This window comes from Schistocerca gregaria, chromosome 2 (genome assembly GCF_023897955.1).
Source record: "Schistocerca gregaria isolate iqSchGreg1 chromosome 2, iqSchGreg1.2, whole genome shotgun sequence".
NCBI lineage: Eukaryota > Metazoa > Arthropoda > Insecta > Orthoptera > Acrididae > Schistocerca > Schistocerca gregaria.
The window spans coordinates 620,702,727-620,730,011 of record NC_064921.1 but is presented as its reverse complement, the minus strand read 5'-3'; the positions used below and the strand labels follow the sequence as shown (position 1 = coordinate 620,730,011).

Genomic DNA, 27,285 nt, shown 5'->3' with positions numbered 1-27,285 from the left:
ACTTGCGATTGTACTCGTGCCACTGCCTCTCTGTTTCATATCAACACACACTCCACTCCAAAGTGAAAGATTCATTCTGAAAATAAACCATTAGGCAGTGGCTGAAGCCATTTCTCCGCAATATCCTTTCTTCAAGGAGTCCAGAAAGCTGTAAAGGAGAGCTTCTGTGAAGTTTGAAAACAAGCAGAGGGTTAATGACAGGAGTAGAGCTTTGAGGAGTAATCAGAAGGCAAGCCTTGATAGCTCAGTCGCTAAGGGCATTGTCCGCGAAAGGCAAGGCATTGGATGAAATCCTGGTCCCGGTTAGGCACACAGTTTTAGTCTGTCAGGTAGCTTCACATCAGCTCGAATTCCGCTCCAGAGTGAGGTTCATTCTGCAAGTACTGAGTATCAAACTATTCACTGGCAGTTGTACCGCTGAAGCCCACGCAATACTCGGCGACCCTCAGGCGAGTAGTGTGGATAGCGGCCGCTGCGAGCTGTGGCGCTTCCGTCGCTCCGGCGGCGACTTTGCACGAACGGGCGGGCAGTGTGGATGGCGCCCAGTCTGCCGCACCATGCCTTCCAAAGGTGAGTGCAGCCGCGTCGCTACCGCTCGCCGCGTGCAGCTGCCGCGTCTAGCGTTTTCGCTCGACGCCACGCTATACACGCGACGTTCTGTGTACTTCCACTGTTTGCTTCTAGACCACCTCTTAAAACTTACCAGTTCACTTATAATAAGTTTTTCTGGTTTTGGAATTACATTGAATGCAATGAAGTCTTCGGAAGTTTGCTACCGATATTAATGTAGCGATCGCATTCATCCATGTCCAGGCCGACAAGGAATGATGTGCTGTAGTAGAGATATTTCTCTTAAAGTTGACGCTCCACAAGCCATTCATAGAACTTTCGTTTGCAATAGTTTGGTAGCAAAGGACGACGACAGTCTGTAAGGAGTCAGTCAATCTGCTATTGCGGCATGCTCCTGACATGTATGGAAAGCATATTCATTATAATACACTTTTAAATAACCGTCACGTAAGTTAAGAAATTATTTTGCATTCTGGTTGCGTAACTCCACTCTTTTTCGTAGCAGAGGTAATGAATCTTTTGAAGGTAATATGAATTCCCAGCAAGTTACTGTTCCCTGAGAAATAAATTAGATAGAAAATTCATTTTGCTTGAACATTTAGGTTCGTAATATGCCGCTGGATGAAGAAATGTTTGTTTAAACACAATTGCAATGAAAACAATTCGAACTTAAATGTCCTTCAGTTGACAATGTTGACAGAGAGTAATGGCATTTATATGTAGTATGTTACTTACGAGTCTTAAATGAGCGCAACGAGCTGTACAAGTTTCCACGTTGATATAAGACCTTTTGCAAACATGTCCAAATCTGACACGTAACTTTCGCCGCGCGACGGGCTTAGCGGAGTGAAAAATGGTCGCTGATTTGGTGTGCGTTTTGACACAGAGATGTCGCTGTCGTTCACAAACAGAGATTTGTCGCACAGAAGCTGTTCGCGTGCTCTTCGGCAAAGTGTGCAGCGTCTGATGAGGTTCCGTGAAAGTTATTCGGACATGATTAAGGATGCAAACAATAGTTAGCGCTTGCTGTTGCCATGACGTGAAGTTTAAGACTTTCGTAGTGCTGTGTTTCTGTGAATAATAATTGATGTGAATTGGGGGGTCCATCCACAAAACGCATGGGCAATTGTGGAAAGTGTCATTAATCTGTCGCCGCATGAAATAGTATGGTGCACCGCGCACAGTTAACGAGAGTGATCGACCTCTTGGTATTAGCGTGACACAATTTTTCACAAACTGGCTTCAGCTAACGACAAAAACTGCTGTTCTTCCTCGAGATTTGCCGACTGTTAAAATTTCGTATGAAGTAATGTCTGCTGATGGCTTTATCGTTTTTACCGTTGAACATTGAATCACTATTGCGTATTAATTCATTTGCTGTTTATATGCAACAGCAGTAAAAGTGTATGTCTGTGATTTCAGGTAAGCACTCGAATTTGCTCACAAGCGGTAGTGACAGCCAAACATCACGAATTTTCTTCGAATTCTTGTATCAGAAGACGGAGAAATGCTTTGTTGTTCGTGTGACAAAGTTTCCATGTAATTACGCACATCTCAGAGCGCTATTGAGTTGCGTCTACAAATTGTTCGAAGTTGGTCCAACTGTCAGGTAGTCATTTGAAGTTCGACGATACCACTGGTAATCTTCGAAAGACTTAGGATACTTCCCTTATCAGCTCGGTACAGCGTTGCACTGTATTAATCGAACATGCACTTGTTTGGATGAAAGCAAATGGTACAAATCCTCCACTACCAGCCTGTCATGCCAGCGGCACTGAGTTGCCACTGCATCCACTGATAAACTGAATTCAACTGTGCAAACAACTCTCGGATGGTGATATCTGCCCGGTGTTGTAATATTATTGTACTTCGAAGTATTTTACTGTGATAATGAGTGCATGGCTGTTAGTGAATTCTCAAACATTTCAACCCGCAGGCCATACTGTTTGAACTGTAAGAGATTCTTTGATTTCTCATCTGATTTACGTATTGCGGAAATATAAAGTTCTTCTTTTTCTTTCTTCATGTATTAGGCGTTTGCCTGTTACATTTTCTTGGTTGAAATTATTGATCTTTTCTCCATCTTCCTAAACATCTCCTGCACAATGGGTAATAATTCATAATTTTTTCTAGCTTCATTTCCTCCCATTCTTGTTAAATTCTCGTTCCTGTTTTTCTCGTATTCTTTAACTTTGTCACTTAAGCTTTTCTGTCCCAGTTCTACCTCTGATGTCACTATCCCACCTCCTATCGGATACTGTGTACCCAGTCCCTCTTTTTAGGCATCGCATATCCAATGTTTGTATTCTTTCTTCATAACTTTTTGTTACAGTCCACGACACACGTCTCTGTATTACAGTGGGTACTGAAATAGTTCTGTAGAACTTAAGTCCAGTTATCTTTCTTACTTTAGCTTTGATGGTTCCATGAATTCTTCCGTAAACGTTATTAAACCTTTCTACTTTCTTTTGTATGACAATTTCTGTCGTGAATTAGACAATAGGAAGTTGAACGAGTTAAACAAGCATAGATTGAGGCAACAAAAGTATGGGATAGTGATATGCACATATGCTGATGGCGGTAGTATCGCGTCCATAATGTGTAAAAAGTCAGTGCTTCGGCGGAGCTGTCACTTGTACTTTGGTGATACATTCGAAAATGTTTCCATCGTCATGGCCACCGCGCAGGGTAGCCCTGCGGTCTAAGACGCCTTGCCACGGTTCTCGCTGCTGCCCCCTCTCTCGGGCATGGGTGTGTGTGTTGTCCTTAGTATAAGTTAGATTAAGTAGTGTGTAAGCCTAGGGACCGATGAGCTTAGCAGTTTGGTCCCATAGGAACTTATCACAAATTTCGAAATCTGATTGTGGCCGCACGACGGAAATTAACAGGCTTTGAAAGCGGAATGGTAGTTGGAGCTAGAAGCATGGGCCATTTCATTTCGGAAATCGTTAGAGAATTCAATATTCCGACATTCACAGTGACAAGAGTCTGCCGACAATACCAAATTTCAGGCGTTACCTCTCACCGCGGGCAATACAGTCGTCGACGGCCTTCACTTAACATCCGAGGGGAGCAGCGTTTGCGCAGAGCCGTCAGTGCTAATAGACAAGCAACACTGCGTGAAATAACCGCAGAAATAAATGTGGGCTGGACGACGAACGTATCAGTTGGGGCAGTGTGGCGAAATCTGATGTTACGGGACATGGAACCAGGCGGCCGATACTATGGCCTTTGCTAGCAGCACAACATCGCTTGCAGCGCCTTTACTGGACTTGTGACAATATCGGTACTGGAAAACCGTGGCCTTTAAGTTGCTAAGAGCTGATGGTAGGGTTCGAGTGCAGAGTAGACCCACAAACCCGTGACCTAAGTCGACAACAAGACACTTTGCAATTTGATGGTGGCTCTATAATGGTGTGGGCTGTGTTTATAAAGCCGGCCGGTGTGGCCGTGAGATTCTAGGCGCTTCAGTCAGCAACCGCGTGACCGCTACGGTCGCAGGTTTGAATCCTGCCTCGGGCATGGATGTGTGTGATGTTCTTAGGTTAGTTAGGTTTAAGTAGTTCTAAGTTCTCGGGGACTGATGACCACAGATGTTAAGTCCCATAGTGCTCAGAGCCATTTGTGTTTATAAGGAACAGACGAGGTCCTCTGGTCCAGCTGAACCGACAACTGACCGTGAATAGTTATGTCCGGCTACTTGGAAATCGTTTGCAGCCATTCATGGACGTCGTGCATTCAAACAAGAATGGAATTTTTATGGATGACTCTGTACTGTGTCACCGGGCCACAATTGTTTGTGATTGGTTTGAAGAACATTCTGATCATTCGAGCGAAAGATTTGGGCACCCAGATCGTCCGAGATGAATCCCATCGAACAATCAAGGGACATAATCGAGAGGTCAGTTCGTGCACAAAATCCTTCACCGACGACACTTTCGACTTATGGACGGCTATAGAGGCAGCGCGATTCAGTATTTCTACAGAGGACTTCCAACGACTTGTTGAGCCCATGACACGTCGAGTTGCTGCTCTACACTGGACAAAAGGATGTCGGACACGATATTATGAGACATCAAACGACTTTTGTCTCCTCAGTGTATATTACAGTCGATGCTGTTGTTGTGGTCTTCAGTCCGAAGACTTGTCTGATGAAGTTCTCCACTTCACTCTATCCTGTGCAAGTTTCTTCATCTTCGAATAACTGCTCCAACCTAAATCCATTTGAACCTGTTCATAACATTCGAACTGGTCTTCCTCTACAATTTTTTCCCTCCACCCTTCCGTTAGTTACCACATTGACGATTCCTCGATGATTCAGGATGTCTTCAACCCCAAATCTCATTGACTGGAGTAGAACTGTCTTCAGTGATGAGTCACGGTTTGAACAGAGCACCCATGCCCAGCGAAGACGAGTCTAGAAACGCCCCAGACAGCGTTGGGATACCATCCTGACTGTTGCCCGCCATACGGCCCGATAACCGGGAGTGCTAGTCTGGAATGACACATTTTTCGTAGCATTGTCATCCGCAGCATCCTTACAGCACAGCGGTACGTCGACGATATTCTACCCCCAGTTTTGTTGCTCTTCTTGGCAAGCCATCCTGGGCTTACGTTTCAGCAACATAATGCCCTCCAACACACGGCGAGATGTTGTGCTGTTTATTTTCGTGCTTGCCAAATCCTTGGCCAGAAAGGTTGTCGTATATCTATCCAATTGAGAACGTTTGGAGCATTATGGGAAGGGTCCTCGAATTATCTAGGAACTCTGACGATCTAGCACGCTAACTGGGCATGCGATCGCTCAGGAGGACATCTAACAAGTCTGTCAATCAGTGTCAAGTCGAATAACTGCTAACAAGTGTCAGAAGTGGACCAGCGGGTTACTGACCTGCGCAAATTGTAGAGCTCTTTCTCTTGAATAAATTATCCATTTTTTTCTAGCATTCTAATCGTATGTTCGTCTGTACATGTACATCAGATATACCGATTTCCGTCTCATTCGGATAATTCCTTCGAGATTCGTCTTTTCTTTTTGTGTTAGAACGTACGTTGGCAGCATTAGAATCGTTATTCACTCAGTCGCAAATACTGATTCTCCAAATTTCCTCAGCAGTGTTCCTCAGAAACAACTTGTTTTCCCTCCAGGGATTCCAATTTGAGTCCACGAAACATCTCCATATAATCTCGTGCTGATCGAACCTGCTTGTAACAAATATTGCAGCACGGCTCTGAATTGTTTCAACAGGATAATAACCATGATCCTGAATGAGATTTTCACTCTGCAGCGGAGTGTGCGCTGATATGAAACTTCCCGGCAGATTAAAACTGTGTGCTGGACCGAGACTCGAACTCGGGACCTTTGCCTTTCGAGGGCAAGTGCTCTATCGAATGAGCTATCCAAGCACGACCCACGCCCGGTACTCACAGCTTTACTTCTGCCAGTATCTCGTTTCCTACCTTCCAAACTTAACAGAAGCTAGCCTGCGAACCTTGCAGAACTAGCACTCCTGAAAGAAAGGATATTGTGGAGACATGGCTTAGCCACAGCCTGGGGGATGTTTCCAGAATGAGATTTTCACTCTGCAGCGGAGTGTGCGCTGATATATCAGCACACAGTTTTAATCTGCCAGGAAGTTTCAACAATGATCCTGTTATCACGAGTTCAGCATTCTCCTAGGGTCTATAACAGGACGAATATCGGAGTGTACTGAATGTACTACCTCTTCCCTAACATTTCCTTTCACATCCTGTCAATTCCGAGCTTATGTTGTCTTTGTAACGACATTGATTACTTCTCATCTTCCTGATTTTCCTTGTTCTTCTTTGTTTCTTTGTTCACCGGCCGTTGTGACCGAGTGGTTCTAAGCGCTTCCGTCCGGAACCGAGCTGCTGCTACGGTCGAAGGTTAGATTCCTGCTTCGGGCATGGATGTGTGTGATGGCCTTAGGTTAGTTAGGTATAAGTAGTTCTAAGTCTAGGGGACTGATGGCCTCAGATGTTAAGTCCCATATGCTCAGAGCCATTTTTTTCTTTGTTCCTACCATTTTCAGTTCCCTTTGATACGCTTACGCAGTACTCATCCACTTACGAATTTTAAATGCACGTAAGACATCTACATCTACATGAATACTCTGCAAATCACATTCAAGTACCTGGCACAGTGTTCATCGAACTACCTTCACAATAATTCTCTATTACTCCAACCTCGTACAACGCGCGGAAAAAACGGACACCTGTAGCATTCCGTGCGAGCTCTGATTTTCCTTGTTTTATTATGGACTTTTCTCCCTATCTAGGTCGGCGTCCACAAAATATTTTCGCATTCAGAGGAGAGAAATGGTGATTGAAATGTCGTGAGAAGATTCTGCCGCAACGAAAAACGCCTTTGTTTTAGGGATGTCCACCCCAAATCCTATATCATTTCAGTGACTCTCTCTCCCCTATTTCGCGATAATACAGAACGTACTGCCCTTCTTTGAACTTCCTAAGTGTGTTCCGTCAGTCCTATCTGGTAAGGATTCCACAACAATGTTGTAAAAGAGGACGGACAAGCGTAGTGTAGGCAGTCTCTTTAGCGGATCTGTGACATTTTTAAGTGTCCTGCCAATAAAACGCAGTCTTTGGTTAGCCTTCCCTATAACATTTTCTGTGCGTTCCTTCCCATTTAAGTTGTTCGTAATTGTAATTCCTAGGTATTTAGCTGAATTTAGGCCTTTAGATTTTACTGATGTATCGTGTAGCCGAAGTTTAACGGATTCCTTTCAGCACTCATGTGGATGACATCACAGTTTTCGTTATTTACGGTCAATTGCCAATTTTTGCACCATACATATATCTTTTCTAAATCATTTTTCAATGTGGTTTCATCTTCTGATGACTTTATTAGTCGATAAACGACAGCATCATCTGCAAACAACCTAAGACGGCTGATCATATTGTCTCCTAAATCGTTTACATAGATAAGGAACAGCAAAGAGCCTATAACACTACCTTGGGGAACGCCAGAAATCACTTCTGTTTTACTCGATGACTTTCCGCCAATTACTACAAACTGTGACCTCTCTGACATGAACTCACGAATGCAGTCTCATGACTGAGACGATATTCCATAAGCATGCAATTTTACTACACGCCGATTGTGTGACACAGTGTTAAAAACCCTTCTGGAAATCTAAAAATCGGAATCACTTTGAAATCCCTTGCAAAAGAACTCAATACTTCATGTGAGTAAAGAGCTAGTTGTGTCTCACTAGAAAGATGTTTTCGAAATCCGTGTTGACTGTGTGTCAATAGACAGTTCTCATCGATGTAATTCATAATGTTCGAACACAATATATGTTCCGAAACACTGCTGCGTATCGACGTTAATGATATGGACCTGCTACCTTTCTTGAATATTGGTGTGACCTGTGCAGGTTTCCAGTCTTAGGGTACCGATCTTTCATCGAGCGAACGGTTGTATATGATTGTTAATTATTAGCATTCTCTGAAAGGAACCTAACTGGTATGCAGCCTGGACCGGAAGACTTCCTTTTGTTAAGTGACTTAAGTTGGTTTACTAACCCGCTGATATCTACTTCTGGTTACTCATGTTGGCACTGTTCTTGATACTTTGGCAGCACTGTCGTGGATAGTATTTCCATTGCTATTGTGTTGAGGAGGTATTGATCGTGTCTTGCCGCTTGCATACTTCACGTACGATCAGAATCTCTTTTGATTTTCTGCCAGGGTTCGAGACAAAGTTTCGTTGTGGAAACTATTATAAGCATGTTGCATGGAAATCTGCGCTAAATTTCGAGCTTCTGTAAAAGATTGCCAGTCTTGGAGATTTCGCGTCAGTTTAAATTTGGCATGTTTGTTTCGTTGTTTCTGCAAGAGTGTTCTGATCCGTTTGCGTACCAAGGAAGATGAGCTTCGGCGTTTGTTAATTTATTTGGTATAAACCTCTCAAGTGCTGACGATACTATTTCTTTGAAATCAAACCACATCTGGTCTACACTTACATTGTTAATGTGGAAAGAGTGAAGATTGTCTCTCAGGAAGGCGTCAAGTGAATTTTTATCTGCTTTTTTGAGTAGGTATGTTTCTAGTTTATTTTTGGAGGATTTGGGGGTTACGATATTCAGTCTCGCTACGACAAACCTGTGTTCACTAACCACTGTATTCGTTTTGACAGGATGACAGTGGATACCTATAATATTTCATAATGTCTTGAAGCACGATTCTAAGTACGTCATAATACGCAAAGTGTTCTGTAGTGTTTTGTATGAGTAATACTATAAATCTGAGGTATGGACACCGCGATCCCCTTGGCCCCCTCCCCAAGCCGACTTTCTTTAAGATCTTTCTCGCCTTTTAGGAATTATTTCTCTATAAGCTGTTTTGTCGAAAGTTGACTTTCTGAGAACCAAGGCTGTAGTTCTATAAGGTTTATAATTTGAACAGCATCCAGTCACAAGTATGGTTTAAAAGGTTTATTTGAATCGTACCACGACTGATATCGAATACGTTACAAATCCATCATCATCAGTTGGTTGTTACAGTTTTTCTTGTTCCTTTGCTGGGGCCACTTTTTGTATTCATTATTGGTTCACTGCTCTAGGATAGACAGAAAACTTTTTGGTTACAATTTGATAAGATTTACAAGAGATTTAGTTTTTTTACCTCTTTCACAACACTCATGAAATTGTTTTAAAGTTAGTAAAATGTGAAATGTGGTACAAATTTCTGTACTGTATAATTCTGTGTGAGGAAATGTTTTATTTTAAAATTCGTAAAAAAATATAGAGGGAGATTATTTCGCTCAGAATTATGCAACAAGTTTGCACCACAGGTCATGTTTTACTAACTTGAAGATTCTGATAAGAGGTCAAAAGAACTAAATCTCTCGTAAATTTTACCAAAGTGTGAACAAAAGAAATTTCTGTCCATCCTAGAGACAGCAAACCAATAACAAACACAAAACGAGGCTCCAACAAGAAAACAAGGGAATCTGCAAGAACCAACTGTAGATGGATTTGAAATAAATCCGAAATCGGTCATGATTTCATTCAAATAAACCGTATAAATTATAAACATTGTTTCAATATTCTCTAAAGGCGACGAAAGAAAGAGACATAAGTTGCATCCAAAGATTCCTTTCACCTTCAAATGCTAGAAGAGGATAGTAAGCAATATTTGAACTAGGGAGCGTTCGCATAATTTTAAGCGAAATATCTCCCAACGTAACGGCAATATAGGCAACAGCATGGTTCTCCTATTGCCGATAAAATTTTCACATGGCGTCGTTTATGGGTACTGCGAGCTGCAGGCTGCAATCATACGGCAGAAGGGAGCTGTGCAGTTGAGACCTCTCACTTTCCACGAGATCTCTATGTCCAGAGTCTCTGAGACTGGTAGGTGACACAGCTTGTCTCCGGACGGGCAGCTGTATGGCATGTGATTACAAACGAAGTAAGAATGTTACGACTTCCTTTTTAATAGGACCAGATTCTATCTTTTTTTGGCGCCATTTTCAGTTCTTGCATTCGTCAAATGCTTGAAAGTATCAAAGTCATAGGGTTCGATGAGAAAATGCTATAAATATGCGTTTCAAATGGTTCGTCGAGAAAAACCGGTATTATTGTTTTCAGAACGGTAGTAGCAAACACTGGTACCAGAAGATGTATCGCATCAGGATTCTATAGAAGATCAACGTGTTGCCAATAGAAAGGGAGAGAGAAAGGGAATGAGGGAGGGAGGGAGGGAGGGAGGGAGAGGGAGAGGGAGAGGTAGAGAGAGAGAGAGAGAGAGAGAGAGTCAGTAGTTCTTGTAAACATTTCAACAGCATTCAGTGGCTTTGATGTTATGGTTGTTTGAATACTAAGAAATTTGAACGATAAAATAATAGTCAACAGCGTACATGTGACATTCTCCTGTGATCCCGATTCGTTAATAATAACTGAGTGGTATCGTCATGTATACATCTGAAAAATGAAATATATATTCACGACGGAGACGTTTCGCTCGTTAGTTCTAAAAGCATCATGAATGGTTTGATATTCCACCATGCAAGTAATATGATACCCTGAGGAACTAGTGACCAGTTATTACACTGCAAGACAAGAAAATTACTAGTGCCAGTGCAAAAATATAAGAAAAGTTGTAAGACAGCCACACATTAATCGGAAACTGAGACACCCTACCCCTAAACCAAAACAAACAGATATGTGTAATACATTACTTAAAGTAACCAGATACAGAAGTTTGTATACAATATAATTTCAGATGAGTCTGTAAATAAAAAGAGATGCGTGTGTGGCATAAATACCCATCCTGCGGTTGTGCAGGGGGTGATTCCGATTACGTAACATCTATAAGCATACAGATAGCTTGTAAACTCTAAAACATTTGAATAAATTTTACATTTAATGTTACATTTTCAGAAATGTTACCAACAGCTTCAATCGACATCTAACAATACATAGTTCTTTGGGAAGATTTATGATGCTTTATGAGTTCTTAATCATCATGAAGAAATCGTCTTTTATGTTTACATTTAGTGCTTACAGTTTGCTATTCATACCGATCACTACAAGAAATAAAATGCATTTGTGTTCCAACACATATAACCAAGTGGCAAAGGTACATAGACATCGTAAGGAATCTGTAGTATGAGAAATGTGTGATTTGGCAGACGTGTCAAATCATGAGGTCAATATAAACAAACTCCATTGAGCTGTAGAATCATTTTCTGTTCTATAGTTTAAATGACATTTGTTGCTTATTCTCTATGTAAATGACACCTAATAAGCTTTTTTCGCCTTAATAGGACGTCTAGTCAGCTAATGTCGACCGTATCGCGACTCTAATTTAAAATGTGACAATACTGAAGGTGGTAGTAAGAATGAGGTGTGTATCGGTACGTCAGTGAACATTATTGATATACAGGTGAACAGCTAGCACTGGCGTATTTCTAACGCTCTTAGCTACATATTTTTCGTGAAGAAACGTTACGGGATTACCTCAGGCAGCTCTAAATTTCTACTTGTCTAAGCTATGCACACTTCCATATCATCTTTATTGGTCTTTCCCCATACAGCTTGTAGAAATTTATCTTCTCCGTTAAAGAACCAGCTCTAGATAAATCATACTTCTTACATGAGAAGGTAACTGAGCAGACAAGTGGAGATAGGGAAGATCCAATGGAGAGCAGCGCGCTTCGTTACAGGATCATTAAGTTATCGCGAAAGCGTCACGGAGATGATAGATAAATCCCAGTGGAAGACTTTGCAGGAGAGACGCTCAGTAGCTCGACACGGGCTTTTGTTGAAGTTTCGAGAACATACCTTCACCGAGAAGTCAAGCAGTATATTGTTCCCTCCTACGTATATCTCGCGAAGAGACCATGAGGATAAAATCAGAGAGATTAGAGCCCACACAGAGGCATACCGACAATCTTTCTTTCCACGAACAATACGAGACTGGAATAGAAGGGAGAATCGTTAGAGGTCCTCAAAGTACCCTCCACCACACACAGTCAGCTGGCTTGAGGAGTATGGATGTAGGCGTAGATGTAGATGTAGATTTGAAGAAAATACGTTCAGATTGATTAAAAATGACAAAATACTACTCAAATTGTTAAACAGATAGAAATTTAAATTTGTCTAGTTTACATGTTTGTTTTCTTTCCTAGGTATAGATGGGAAATAGATCTGGTATAGAGAAGTGAAAACAAAATGCGACAGTGCACCAGCCCAAAAGTAGTCGCATAAAAACAGATTTTATTCGGGTTTGGCTCATTTCCCTGTGTGTGTGTGTGTCTATGCAAGTTGAGCAAAGTAAAACTGCCCCAGAAAATATTTAATGTACCTTAAGATAGGCAACCCAACTTACATCATCCTTTCTGGATATGGATGATGTAAGTTTAGCTGCCTGTCTTAAAGCGCATGCAGTATTGTCTCTGTATAGACAGCGTATGCCCATGGCGGTTCCCGTGAGATCACCGAAGTTAAGTGCTGTTGGGATTGGCTAGCACTTGGATAGGCCACCAGCCGGGTTTGGTGAACGCTGTTGGCAAGTAGGGTGCACTGAGTCCTTGTGAGGCTAACTGAGGAGCTACTTGACTGAGGAGTAACGTTTCTAGTCACGAAAACACAATGGTGGGCAGAGCAGTGTGCTGACCGCGTGGCCCTCCACAATCGCTTCCAGTGACGGCAATCGGCTGAGGATGACACGATGGCTGGTCGGTACCGTTGGGCCGGCATGTTAGAACGGAGTATGAGTTTATATACAGGGTGTCCCAGGAAAATGGACAATATTCACGGATTTGGCAGGAACGCCCACTTGAAGAAAAAAATTTCATATGGACGTAATAATGCCGTATTCTGAATGGTTTCCGGGCCAGAACACATTTAAGGTAAATTTGTTTCTGTGCTAATGGCGCGCACGTGCGTGTCATACCCACCCACCCTCTTTGTCATTTTATTATAGCACAACCCACCTCGTTGCGTTCAATGTCTGTTTGCTCCAAATGTCTTTCTGGCACTAAACTAGCCTGTTGAACGCGCAGTTGTCAGTGGTGTGCCGTTAGTGAAGTAGTGTGAGGGACTGAGAGTGTTCAGAGAAGCATCCGTTGTACACACGCTGGTAAAATGTCACACATCTGCACTAATGAAAAATACGAGGGTTGCCCAAAAAGAAAGGCACCGCATTTCTTTCTCAATTATTCTTTATTGAACATAATGAGAATTACACACACGAATGAATGATGTTTTATCTAAACACCCTATTTTTCCATGTTATCTCCATCCCGTTGTATGGCCTTCCTCCAGCACGAAAGAAGGGCGTGTATGCCGTGTCGGTACCAATCCTTGTTGTGATCGCGGAGTGAGTGCTTCACTGTGTGAATCAACTCCTCATCGTCCTCAAAATGTCTTCCACGAACGGTATCCTTAAATGTCCCAAACAACTGGGAGTCCAAGGGGGCTACGTCAGGGCTGCAGGATGGATGAGGTATCACTGCCCAACCCTGTTTTGCGATGTGTTCAGCAGTTCTCAGACTTGTTTGGGGCCGAGCGTTACCGTGTTGCAGCAAAACATCTCCTGGGTTGCTGTAGCCCCGAAGTCGCCTCAAGTACGTCTTGAGTGTTGCTAATGTGTTGTCATATGCTCCTGAATTAATGGTACCGCCTCTTGTCATCACATCAATGAGAATCACACCTTCACAGTCGCAGTATACGGTGATCATGACTTTTTCGGCGGAAGCAGCTGCTTTGAAATGGGAATGACGCCATTCATCGACTGTCGTTTTGTTTTAGACTCAAAATAGTGAACTCAGATTTCATCACCTGTCACGATCCGAGACAAGAAGGCCTCCCCTTCAGTTCCAAAACGTTGCAACAAATCAAGACTTTTTTTTTTTTGGTGCGATTTGTGATCCACCGTAAGACAACGCGGGGCCCATCTTGCACACTCTTTTGAATATCCAAGAGTGCGGGTAATTGCATCCACGCTGCCGTTGCTGATTGACAGATGCAGCGCCAGCTGCCGAGTCGCAATGCGTCTGTCCTCGCGAATGACCTCAGCTCCCTGCAACATGTCAGGTGTGACAGCCTTGGATGGTTTCCTCAACCGGTGCAAATCGTGGAGCTCCGCCGAACCACCTTCTGATGATCATATTTTTCGTGCCCAGCGACTAACTGTACTTCTGTCGATATCAGATGCTCCATAGACTTTTCACAAGCGTTTGTGAATATTCCCCGCAGTTTCATTCTCTACAGTGAGAAATTCAATGACGGCACGCTGCTTGTAACGTACATCACCCACAAACACCATTTTGAAACTGTCCTGCAGATACGCTATCTGTGGGAGTGACGGAAACATGGCGCGCTCACTCAGGAGACTTCAAATAATACTTACGTAACTTTTCGCGTTAGTAGCATTGTTGTCTGAGAAAAAAAATGAGGAGCATAACTTTCTCGGCACATCTCGTATGCAGATATGGATTATGATTACGGCTTCTGCGATAAAAGTACTCCTGCTGCTGTCGAAAAGTATCGACGACGCTTTCCAGATCATCGAGTGTCTACAAGTGTTTTTAGTGCATCGCGTGAAACAAGTGTTCTTCCAAGTTTTCATTTTCCTTATGAATGCGTAGTTTAACAACCTGTGCAGGAACAGCAACATTGCTGAAATGGTGCAATGTAGTCATACTACCAGCACACGACATTAAGTGTGTTGTATCTCGGAAATCGTTCGGAATAGTGCACATGTCCATATGAAACTTTTGCTTCAAATGATGGTTCTTGTCATATCCCTAAAACCGACCATTGCGGCTGGAAAACCGTGTATAATGTTAATTCAAAAAGTTCTACGCCCACGAGATGAAACTTGGCAACAATATAGAACTCGTGTAATCCATTTAAACAGTTTCCTACAAAGACTATACATTCTAACTTAGCAATGCTTGAAAAAAAATGAAAAAAAGAAAAAGATGGCACTCGATTCGTATTATAAGAATAAATAGTAAGTCTAAATTCCAGGTTTCTTTTCCTTTCTTGGCCTGTTTCGATTATCGTAATCATCATCTAATCAAACTTAATTCAGCCAGACCATTTCGGAAGCTTCGGAACAACTGCATGCTACCGAAGGTTAGCCGTCACCAACTGTTCGTTCTCTTTCCTCCAGAGAGATAAATTTATTTTTGAAATAATCGAATTAATTTACTCCTGATTCAAACGTGTGTTTGTTTATTAGAAATCTGCACGTGTACTGTGTAGGCAAATTTATAGTTCTAGGTCTATAAAGGTACGGCCAAACTTTCAGGAAACATTACTCACACACAAATAAAGAAAAGATGTTATGTGGACATGTGTCCGGAAACGCTTAATTTCCATGTTAGAGCTCATTTTAGTTTCGTCAATATGTACTGTACTTCCTCGATTCACCGCCAGTTGGCACAATTGAAGGAAGGTAATGTTGACTTCGGTGCTTGTGTTGACATGCCACTCGTTGCTCTACAGTACCAGCATCAAGCACATCGGTACGTAGCATCAACAGGTTAGTGTTCATCACGTACGTCGTTGTGCAGTCAGTGCAATGTTTACAAATGCGGAGTTGGCAGATGCCCATTTGATGTATGGATTAGCACGGGGCAATAGCCGTGGCGCGATACGTTTGTATCGAGACAGATTTCCAGAACGAAGGTGTCCCAACAGGAAGACGTTCGAAGCAATTGATCAGCGTCTTAGGTAGCACGGAATATTCCAGCCTATGACTCGCGACTGGGGAAGACCTAGAACGACGAGGACACCTGCAATGGACGAGGCAATTCTTCGTGCAGTTGACGATAACCTTAATGTCAGCGTCAGAGAAGTTGCTGCTGTACAAGGTACCGTTGACCACGTCACTGTATGGAGAGTGCTACGGGAGAACCAGTTGTCTCCGTACCATGTACAGCGTGTGCAGGCACTATCAGCAGCTGATTGGCCTCCACGGGTACACTTCTGCGAACGGTTCATCCAACAATGTGTCAATCCTCATATCAGTGCAAATGTTCTCTTTACGGATGAGGCTTCATTCCAACGTGATCAAATTGTAAATTTTCACAATCAACATGTGTGGGCTGACGAGAATCCGCACGCAATTGTGCAATCACGTCATCAACACAGATTTTCTGTGAACGTTTGGGCAGGCATTGTTGGTCATGTCTTGATTGGGCCACATGTTCTTCCACCTACGCTCAATGGAGCACGTTATCATGATTTCATACGGGATATTCTACCTGTGCTGCTAGAACATGTGCCTTTACAAGTACGACACAACATTTGGTTCATCCATGATGGAGCTCCTGCACATTTCAGTCGAAGTGTTCGTACGCTTCTCAACAACAGATTCGGTGACCGATGGATTGGTAGAGGCGGAACAATTCTATGGCCTCCACGCTCTCCTGACCTTAACCCTCTTGACTTTCATTTATGGGGGCATTTGAAAGCTCTTGTCTACGCAACCCCAGTACCAAATGTAGAGACTCTTCGTGCTCGTATTGTGGACGGCTGTGATACAATACGCCATTCTCCAGGGCTGCATCACGCATCAGGGATTCCATGCGACGGAGGATGGATGCATGTATCCTCGCTAACGGAGGACATTTTGAACATTTCCTGTAACAAAGTGTTTGAAGTCACGCTGGTACGTTCTGTTGCTGTGTGTTTCCATTCCATGATTAATGTGATTTGAAGAGAAGTAATAAAATGAGCTCTAACATGGAAAGTCAGCGTTTCCCGACAAGTGTTCTCATAACATATTTTCTCTCTTTGTGTGTGAGTAATGTTTCCTGAAAGTTTGGCCGTACCTTTTTGTAACACCCTATTATATACCCGACAGGGCTAGTTGAGTGTGTAAAATTCCCAAAGACAGGACACACTGTATTTTTCAATTATTGATAAAATTTCAGCATAGAGACTTAAACAATCGACAATTATCTCATCATAGATCCTCGGTCAATTTCACCTACCCTTATCATGGTTCCTTTGGGAATTTTATACACTCAGCTAGCCCTGTCAGTGCTTTTTCTATTTAAAACTTGTGCGAAACACGGTTCTATAACATCCAGGTTATCTCTCTTCAGTCCATACTGTTTACGTTTGTACACACGCGGCAGTTTCACACTAACGACTCTTAACGATCTACAAGAGACCTGTGGCTTCCGTGACAAATTCATAAGACGTTGACACTGGCAACAGTGACTTCATCTCTCCACCAGTAGACCGTTATGGGCAGTTGTTTCTGTAACCATATGTCACATTGTTGCTGCCTTCATTAGCCCACATTCTTGCTGCATTCAGGAATGTTTTTTCATTACAGCTGAAGAAAAAGCGGTCAGTTTCACCCCGAGTCCAGCAATAATTTGTTGTGTTTTATTTATGTGCCTATAAAGAGTAGTATAACAGATTAAGTTTTGTTATGGCTGCAGTTGGCGTTGTGAAGGGTCATTGCACAACATACGTTAAGATTAGGCACATCAGTTGTTTTATGCCAGTCTCAGGAAAAAAGTTTTAATGCACTAAAAAAGTTAAAATTGTCATTTCTCCTTAAAGCGGCAGTTTTACTCCATTTGGCGGTATGTAGTTTGGCACATCGTCATTGCGTCGCTGGTTAGACAAGACATACAATATCGCGCTCTCGACTTGACCAACACAAGCAACGTCACCATGCAGCAATTTGTCACATTGACTTTGTGGCGTTCGTGATCTCAACTGGAAACAAATGCTTTTCTTCTGGCAATACAGCCGCTAGAGGGCCATAGTCTCGCGACAGTACTAATCCGTGTGATCGAACGCTGCCGTATTGTGCGATGAATCTTTCACTTTCTGTGCCCACGTAAGAACGCAAATTAGCATCAGTAACATCTGAAGAGACTAGCACACCAACAAAAACACGTGGGAAGACAGACATCGACCTACAGATATAGCGGCTCTGTGGAAAGATATTTTATTGTACCGCTGCATACCTATAAAGGGCGGTTTTTAGATAATAAAGCGGCTCCCCGGCTCGACGAAATAAACATCGATTGTTGTCCCTTCGCACGTTGAACTGTGAATAATATTTGAGGAGAACTTTCCTCCTCCATTGACCCACCTTCCACATCCTACCATGTTCTTTTCTTTTTCACGTCAGCCCTTGCTTAAACATGTTGCTGTCTGCTGTGTGCGAATACGCAAGAACGTTAAATCACAGGTAATTTCCATGTGGAAATATGTACAGCACTCTGTTGTCAATTACTTTGTCTCAAAGTTATTATTGTCGTTGTGTTCCACAATGCTGTACGAAAGCTGTTCAAGTGTGTATCACAAATGTATGTTGAAATGACATTTCAGCGTACCACATGACTGTGTTTAACGTTATAATGTAACAAGCATACACCCCTGAGCAATTGAATTTCTCAGTTGTGTGAAGCGCACACTGACACCTAGTCCATTGCGGTGAGACGTCATATTGATTTCATGAGGGACTGAAAGCTGTGGGTATACACTGCCCAATGACCTCTCAACCGATGCCTACAACGTAGAGTGCACGTGGAATAATGTGGCTCACCGATGCGTAGTCGGCAGGGCACGTGTGGGGAGAGCAGCAGTGGTGGGGGTTGTGGACAGGCGCTGTACTGGCAATGCCGAGCGCTGTCGTTCTAAACTGAATGTTACCCTTACACTTTTTGTAAATATTAACTGGAGCCCCTCCACATCCATTCTTGCGTGATGACTATCCAAAAAGGTCTACTGCCACTTCGGCTTTTGTTAGATCATCTAAAAAGAATTCCACTGCAAATGCAATAATAGCAGTAATTTATTTCCTCTTAGCTTGTTAACCATTTGTAACTTTCAGAAAGCATCATGAGTGGCACATTTTGAGTAAACCCTACATTTTAGTTGTTGCCATGTTAAAATTTGCTTCTTTTGCTAAAACATAGCGAAGTTTATACAGTGTCACCTCACTAACATATCGTGCAGATGTGATTGCAAGAGTATTCTGAAATGGTGGTATATTAAGTTTATTAAGTAAAGCACTGATGAAGTGTAATGTCAATAGCTCATGAAAAACATCCTCAGTACAAAAATAAGCGTGTAATGCTTTGACTTATGTTGTTCCAAACAAACGGAATTTCTCATTTCTGTAGCTACTGACCGCCCTTAAATATATCGTTCTTGTCCAGCACAGCTAGCTCTTTATTCCCATGAAGTAATGAGGGATCTCAAATCGATTCCATATTCCTAGATTTCCAGAAGGCTTTTGATACCGTTCCTCACAAGCGACTACTAGCGTGCATATAGAGTATCGTCTCAGTTGTGTGACTGGATTTGTGATTTCCTCTCAGAGAGGTCACAGTTCGTAGTGATAGACGGTAAATCATCGAGTAGAACAGGAGTGATATCTGGCTTTCCGCAAGGTAGTGTCATAGGCCTTCTGCTGTTCCTGATTTACATAAATGATCTAGGTGATAATCTCAGCAGCCCCCTTAGATTGTTTGTAGATGACGCTGTAATTTACCTTCTAGTAAAATCATCAGACGATCAATTCCAATTATAAAATTATCTAGAGAGAATTTCTGTATGGCGCGAAAAGCGGAAATTGGCACAAAACTTAGAAACGTACGAGGTCATCCACATGGGTACTAAAAGGAATCCGATAAATTTTGGATATACGATAAATCGCACAAATCTAAGGGCTGTCAATGCGACTAAATACCGAGGAATTACAATTACGAGCAACTTAAATTGGAAAGACCACATAAATAATATTGTGGGGAAGGCGAAACAAAGACTGCGCTTTGTTGGCAGAACACTTAGAAGATGCGACAAACCCACCAAAGAGACAGCCTACATTACACTTGTCCGTCCTCTGCTGGAATATTGCTACGCGGTATGGGATCCTTACCAGGCAGGATTGACGGAGGACATCGAAGAAGTGCAAGGAAGGGCAGGTCGTTTCGTGTTATCGCGCAGTAGGGTTGAGAGTGTCACTGATATGATACGCGAGTTGGGGTGGCAGTCACTGAAAGAAAGTCGGTTTTCTTTGTGGCCAGATCTATTTACGAAATTTAAATCACCAACTTTCTCTTCTGAATACGAAAATATTTTGTAGACACCCACCTAGGTTGGGAGAAGTAATCAGCATCATAAAATAAGAGAAATCAGAGGTCGAATGGAAAGATTTTGGTGTTCCTTTTTCCCACGCGCCATGCGAGAGTGGAGTGGTTGAGAAGTAGAATGAAAATGGTTCGATGAACCCTCTGCCAGGCACTTAAGTGTGAATTGCAGAGTATATGTAGAAAAATTGCTCTTTCACCGAAAAAGTCTGTAGTCAGTGGAATAACACGGTACATAATGAAGTGTTGCATAATAGCCATATGGTAAAATACCCCCTCTTCGTGTGTTCTCATATCCCAAAATCTCATTTCGATAACTCAAACTATTTATGAAATACGAGGAATGTTGTGGATATTTCATCCTGGCTTTATTGCTTGGGCGCGCGATCGCAAATGAGTCTTCACCCAAGTGTAAAGAAAAATCCAATATGTTAGTTAAATCTCATATGCGGCAACATATTATGTAATCTGCACCAAACGCAAAATAATAGCGACTCCATTTTTCATTGCAAACTTTATCGAATTGCGCGCAGTGTCTTACTTACAAGTGAATATCACAATAACTATGACAATTAACGAAATAATGGGCACGTCATCATGAAGCTGATACACAAAGCTATAAATAATGCAAAAATGAATTTTGTTTACCGAATAGTTTCCGTGAAATCGTTTGAGAAAGACTGCAGCGCGTGTGCCTCCATTCTGTCGTCACCGACCGACCGAAAGCAGCTAACAGCGGCCTCTTCCGAAGAAACGAATGAACTCGCACAACGCTTCTGACGAAAATTGGCCACTGTGCATCTGCCACCATATCCTGCTTGGACTTTACGCTGACTGTAACAAGGTGCACACGTTTCGCCCCTTGGCTACCCAGATTTTCAGATTTGCTCAGTAGGACTGTGGAATTGCGTTTTTTGGTGGTGAGGGGGAGAGCACTTACGCATTTCCATGTCGATATAGAGTCACTCAGCCCATTCAGACAATTCGGGGACAAAGGGACGGTACATGTGCTAATGAAGTTACAGGTTATCTGCGATGTTGCGGTAGGTGAGCATCTGCTGCACACGATTTGATTGCTGCGATATATCCCAGTAACATGTGCTCCACGTCATTTCATATGAACACCACCCGCACAAGAAAATATTCTCTACGAGCCTGAAAGATGCCATGTTGTCGAGCACGATGCATTACCTCTTTGGCACAGTCGTGCCTTACCGTTTGTACATATGATTGTGCACTACGATTCTTTGGCTAAGCTTCTAACGTCTGCGGCTGGTGCCCCTTTATCCATGCTAATGAATGCGCCGCAAGGGGGCGATGGGCAGAGATGCAAGTGTAGAGATGTGGCTTCTACAACGCAGGGGTACCCAAAGTTTTCCTTTGATGGAATACTTTCAGAATCCTGGTACTTTGATGGAACACCTTGTCTATTTTGATGGTTAATAAAATTATTGAAAAGCAAGAAAATTTGTTTTATTCAGCGATTACTTCAATATCAAATCATAATTAATAACACAGATATCATAATATTTATTTTTAAGTAGTATCATCAAAAATTCGGGAAGAACGCCTTATTATTAACAGTTTTTGGTGAAGCACTCACTGTGCGGCTGGTCCCGGCGGAGGTTCGAGTCCTCCCTCGGACATGTGTGCGTGTGTTTGTCCTTAGGATAATTTAGATTAAGTAGTGTGTAAGCTTAGGGACTGATGACCTTAGGAGTTAGGTCCCATAAGATTTCACACACGTTTGAACATGTTTTTGAAGCACTCATTCACTTCCCACGGAACACTAGAGTTGCGTGGAACACAGTTTGGGAAACCCTACCGTGGAGTACAGAGCAGTGGTAGAGTCTGCGCAGAATACCTTGGCCAGTAGCTGTGCAGTGCAGGTGTAGAGGAAATTCTAAGCGCTGGGAAAAAATTAGTGTTCTAAACTGAAGCTCACACTTTTTGTAAATATTAAGCGGAGCCCCTTCACGCCCACACTTGCGTGGTGACCAGTCAAAAACATGTGTCACCTCTGCTTCATTTAGTATCTAAAAAGTATTCTGCTGAAAATGCACCTATTTATTTTCAAAAATGGTTCAAATGGCTCTGAGCACTATGGGACTTAACATCTGTGGTCATCAGTCCCCTAGAACTTAGAACTACTTAAACCTAACTAACCTAAGGACATCACACACATCCATGCCCGAGGCAGGATTGGAACTTGCGACCGTAGCATATTTATTTTCGCTTGGCTTGTTAACCATTTGTAAATTTCAGAGGAGCGTCATGAGTGTTGAATTTTAGGTAAAACCTCCAATTTCTCTCATTACCATGTTAAAATTTGCTTCTTTTGCCGAAAAACAACAGGATTTTCAAAGTGTCACCTCACAAGCGTGTTATGCAGACACAGTTGTAAGAGAATTCTGAAACAATGCTTTATTAACTTTATTAAGTGAACAACTGAGGAAAAATAAGATAAGTAGCTTATAAAAAAGCACACCCTCAGTACTAAATAAACGTGTAATATCTTCATTTACATTGTTCTCAAACCCTATTCTCATTTCACCAGTTATCGATGGCCCTTAAAAATTACATTCTTTCACTGAAAAAGTCTGTAGTTAGTGGAATAACACGGTAGATGGTAAAGTTTTGCATAATAAGTGTATGGCAAAATACTCACCGCTTTGCACGCTATCATTCGCAAAAAAAAAAATCTTTTCGATATCTCAAATCGGTAGATGGTAAAGTTTTGCATAATAAGTGTATGGCAAAATACTCTCCTCTTTGCATGCTATCATTTACAAAAAAAATCTTTTCTATATCTCAAATCGTATTTGTAATATGAGGAATGTTTTGGATATTTCACTCAAGGTTTATCGCTGGTGCGATGCAATCGCAAATGAGTGTGCTACATCTGATCAATTTTGTCGAGATTGGTGACAGATAGGGACGTCCACCTAAGTGTGAAGAAAAATTCGATGTGTTAGCTAAATTTCATATGCGACAACATATTACTATGCGCCAAACGTAAAATCATAGCGGCCCCTATTTTTCATTGCAAACTTTCCCTAGTTTGTCGCAGTGTCTTATTCCATGTAAATATCACAATAATTATGACCATTAAGGAAATGATGGACACATCATTATGAACCTGATATATAAAGTTATAAGTAACCAAAATCGAAATTTTTTACCGAATACTTTCCGTAAAATCGTTTAAGAACGACTACAGGGCGTGTGTCTCGATTCTGTCACCGCCAACCGGCCGAAAGGTGGCAAACACTGCTGGCCTCCCCTTCTGAACAAACGAATGAGCTCGCCCAGCGTTTTGGACGAAAGTTCGTCACTGTGCTTCGACCAGCTTGTCCTGCGCAGACTCCAGTCAGCCTGATCGCTACCGCACAATAGTGGGCGTTCCAGTTTTCATGGATGGCATTAGGCGACAGGGGTTTTAAAAGCATTTTCATACAATTATGACAAAGTATCTGATAAGTAAGTGTGATTGTGTGTAACTTCCTGGCAGATTAAAACTGTGTGCCGGACCGAGACTCGAACTCGGGAGCTTTGCCTTTCGCGGGCAAGTGCTATATCATCTTTTTTTTTTTTTTTAAGTCTCATTTTGTTCGCTTTTGTTCGTTGAATCTGCTCGGGGCGGACGTCGTAAAACACCTGTCTCATTTTGTTCGCTTTTGTTCGTTGCATCTGCTCGCGGCGGACGTCGTAAAACATCCGTTAAAGTTCGTTGTTGATCGATCAACTCAGTTTTTTTATTGCAGAGGGCAACTAATCCTCTGACCGAACACGCAAAGCTACCGTGCTATCAATCTCATTTTGTTCGCGTTTGTTCGTTGCATCTGCTCGGGGCGGACGTAGTAAGATATCCGTTTAAGTTCGTTGTTGATCGGTTAACTCAAGTTTTTTTTATTAAAGAGGGTATCTAACCCTCTGACCGAACACGCCGAGATACCGTGCCGGCAGCCCTCTGAGCTACCCAAGCACGACTAACGACCCGTCCTCACAGCTTTACTTCTGCCAGTACCTGGTCTCCTACCTTCCAAACTTTACGGAAGCTCTCCTGCGAAACTTGCAGAACTAGCACTCCTGAAAGAAAGGATATTGCAGAGACGTGGTTTATCCACAGCCTGTGTGCTTTAACGTGCTGCAATTCTCCGTTATAAACTTTATACAGTAAAGCCACTCCCCCGCTTTATCAATCACCATGACTGTGGAACTGGTGGGCTGTTAGAAAATTGTACTACTAGCAAAGATACAAAAGCAGGCAAAAAAGGCTAAGTACTCCTGGTATAGAGGACGTCGTTCTGAACGGCAAGGCTGCTCAGCAGTTGTTGCCGTTCTTGTTTAGTACGGAAGTGATTTGTTGCGATGTGGCCCGGCTAACCGCTCCTAAATCTGCCAGCGCGTTGTCAGCACGGTGTTACCTACGGCACTTATTTCCGGCGGTGTCGTTTTCCTCCGAATCGAGGTACCCAGGTACACTCCTGACACGATAGAATGAAAAGGGCCAAGAGCCTGCACCATCTCTGAGTATCCTACGCTTTGGGCACCCACGGACTGGCTGCAGTCAAATTCGATAGCATCGAACACTGAGCGCCTGGTTGTCACGCGGAAGGGTAACACAATGTTTGACGACACTCCGTTAACGTGACTTCCCGAACGGTCTTATTCACCGTGGCGATGGCAGCGGTTTCGCAGCAACACAAGCAGCCTTCAACGATTAAATTGCTCATAAGAGTATGTAAGATTTCGTCTTTCTTCGTCCACGTGAGCGTCAGCTATGAAGACGCAGCTGACATTTTTTCATGCCATGGTAACGAATCCAAAATTTGCAGTACGCCTGTGCTTCATTACATACATTAATCTGGACTAAACATCTGTAGCGACGATAAGTCGTTGATGACAAACAATGTTAACTGTCGCTGATTAATCAACCACTTTAGAAGAACCTTAATGGTATTGGAGGAAGGCTATCGGTCTCGCACGTACGATGGAGAACCATAGTAAGAAAAGCTATGAGCAAAAAGAAAAGATTTTCTTGGGATGAGAGTGGAAGTCTTCAAGGTGAGTCTGTCAGTGGCCTTCAGAAAATGCCATCCGGACCTGGCGTAGAATTTACGTGCTGCGTCGAATTTTCTTGGTAACATTCCAAGAATAGAATACGCTCAGCAACTCACAGTTTGGAGATGCTCTAAACTATGATCCAGTGAAGAAAGAGAGTTTCGAATTCAGAGAAGGCTTAGAAATCTGCCGTATCTGTGGCTTGCAAATGTAAAAACCTCATTCATATCTGTGTATTTAGCACTGTGTACATATCTTTCATCGGTCGTTGTTGGCAGGAGAGCGGGCTGCGTTTGGATTACCGCTATTCAGCAAAGCAGTTAAAATAGCTGATAAGAATATCCAACGCTGCACGGAAGAAAGAAAAGTAAAACAGTATACTGTAAGAAAATTATAAATTTCTCAGGCATGCAAAATTTTATTAAATAGTCAGTAGGATATGACTAATATTGTTGCACTTAAACAGATATTGTCGAAAGCATACAAGAGAGGTAACGCTCTCTCAACAGCTTTAGACATCAATGGTATTCAGTGTTCATAACAGAAAACGCTACAGAAAGAATTATATGATCTGCAGTTTCATCCGCAGGTCAGTATTTTGGCCAAAGTAACTCGAGGTATATATGCCCTATGAACGCATTGAGATCATTCCAAGCTAGCTCACTTGTTTGTCAACAATGAAGTGCGGGGAGAATGAATAAACCAAAACTTCCAGTCGGTTGACATACTCGAGAGGGGCAAGATTCAGACCCTCGACCACATGTAGATATTCCTTGACGACATACGGACTAGAGTTGGTATAGGAATGCCAGTCGTTGGCAGTCGCAATCTCGAAGAAATCATAGAGCGACCCGCACAGATGCAACAAGACTGCAGTCCAGCAGCGACTGGCCACAAGAACGAATGCACGATGCCTCTAATAATGGTCTGTGGGGAAGTGGACTCAGATTTTATGATGATACTCACGGATCATGATGTGACTCTCTTACATATGGTGACCTGGCGGATGTCTGGTAGTGTTAGCCGACAGTTAAATTCGTCGGACGTGTTATAACCCACGTACGCTGTTATTCCAGGTTTCGTTCGGTTCAGGCCATTAATTTTTGTCACTGGCAGTCTGAACGCATATGTTTAGTATAATATTTTAGTTAAAAGCAAAATACATGCTGCGGAGTCGACCCTCTTCCGAATAAGCAAGGTTCTCCTCCTGTGGATTTGCAGAATTGACCTATTTATTTATGTGATGTGAGCGCCTTTAACACCTTCCGGATCAGTTGGAGCGTCGGTGCATTTCATCAAAAAACGAGGCAACAAATAGTCACCACGCTGTACGAAAAATTAAATAAATTTCGCTGTTGTTGTACCGAAACTGCCTTTCCATAGCGTCACCTCTAGTTATGCCGCACAGGGACTACGACTTGAAACAAACGACTGTTTTCACTTTTCATGTTGAATAACATGGAAATACAGTGTACCTAAAACAAAAATTACACCTAATTCAGTATGTAAAATAACAATAAATTTTCACTGCATTATGATTTCAGCAGCATTTAACATAGCGGTACCAATTATTTAGTTAAAGATTCATTTCAACATCTGTTAAAGTCTTTGTATTATTACGTTTAAAAATCCTAGTAAAACTACAGACCATGACGTTCAGGTCTCCATAGCATGCTGATTGAAACAGGCGGATGGCGTGTCGGTTGTCTCTGTGAGAACGGACGGCAAGCGAAGCAAAACAATGTGTGGCTGCGGAATCCCCACAATTTATCTGTTTAACTTTTTTTGCTATTTTCATTTGTAAATAATTCTTCTGTCACGAAAGTGCAATATAGTGCATTTTCCAGCCGCAAAATAATTTCTCTGCTAGGAGGAACGACATAAAGGCGTTTTTTTGAACATTGAAAACGGATTATATTGTGTAGTATCTCATGAAATTCTTGGGAAGGAAAAGACTGTAATAATAAGGTAAACAATTATTGACTGAACACACACATTTGGAGAGATTTATGGTTTTTCTTTTT

General features: G+C 42.3%; 1 protein-coding gene across 1 annotated transcript in view; it reads left to right on the top strand.

Annotated features, from left to right (window-relative positions):
• Nucleotides 1-488: 488 nt before the first annotated feature.
• LOC126334605 (uncharacterized transporter slc-17.2-like) overlaps nucleotides 489-27,285 on the top strand; it is a 285,173-nt gene continuing 258,376 nt past the window's right edge. Inside the window, exon 1 of the mRNA XM_049997008.1 lies at nucleotides 489-570. Within this exon, the coding sequence (XP_049852965.1) occupies nucleotides 558-570 (13 nt within the window). The 5' untranslated portion in view covers nucleotides 489-557. The remainder of the gene's footprint in view (nucleotides 571-27,285) is intronic.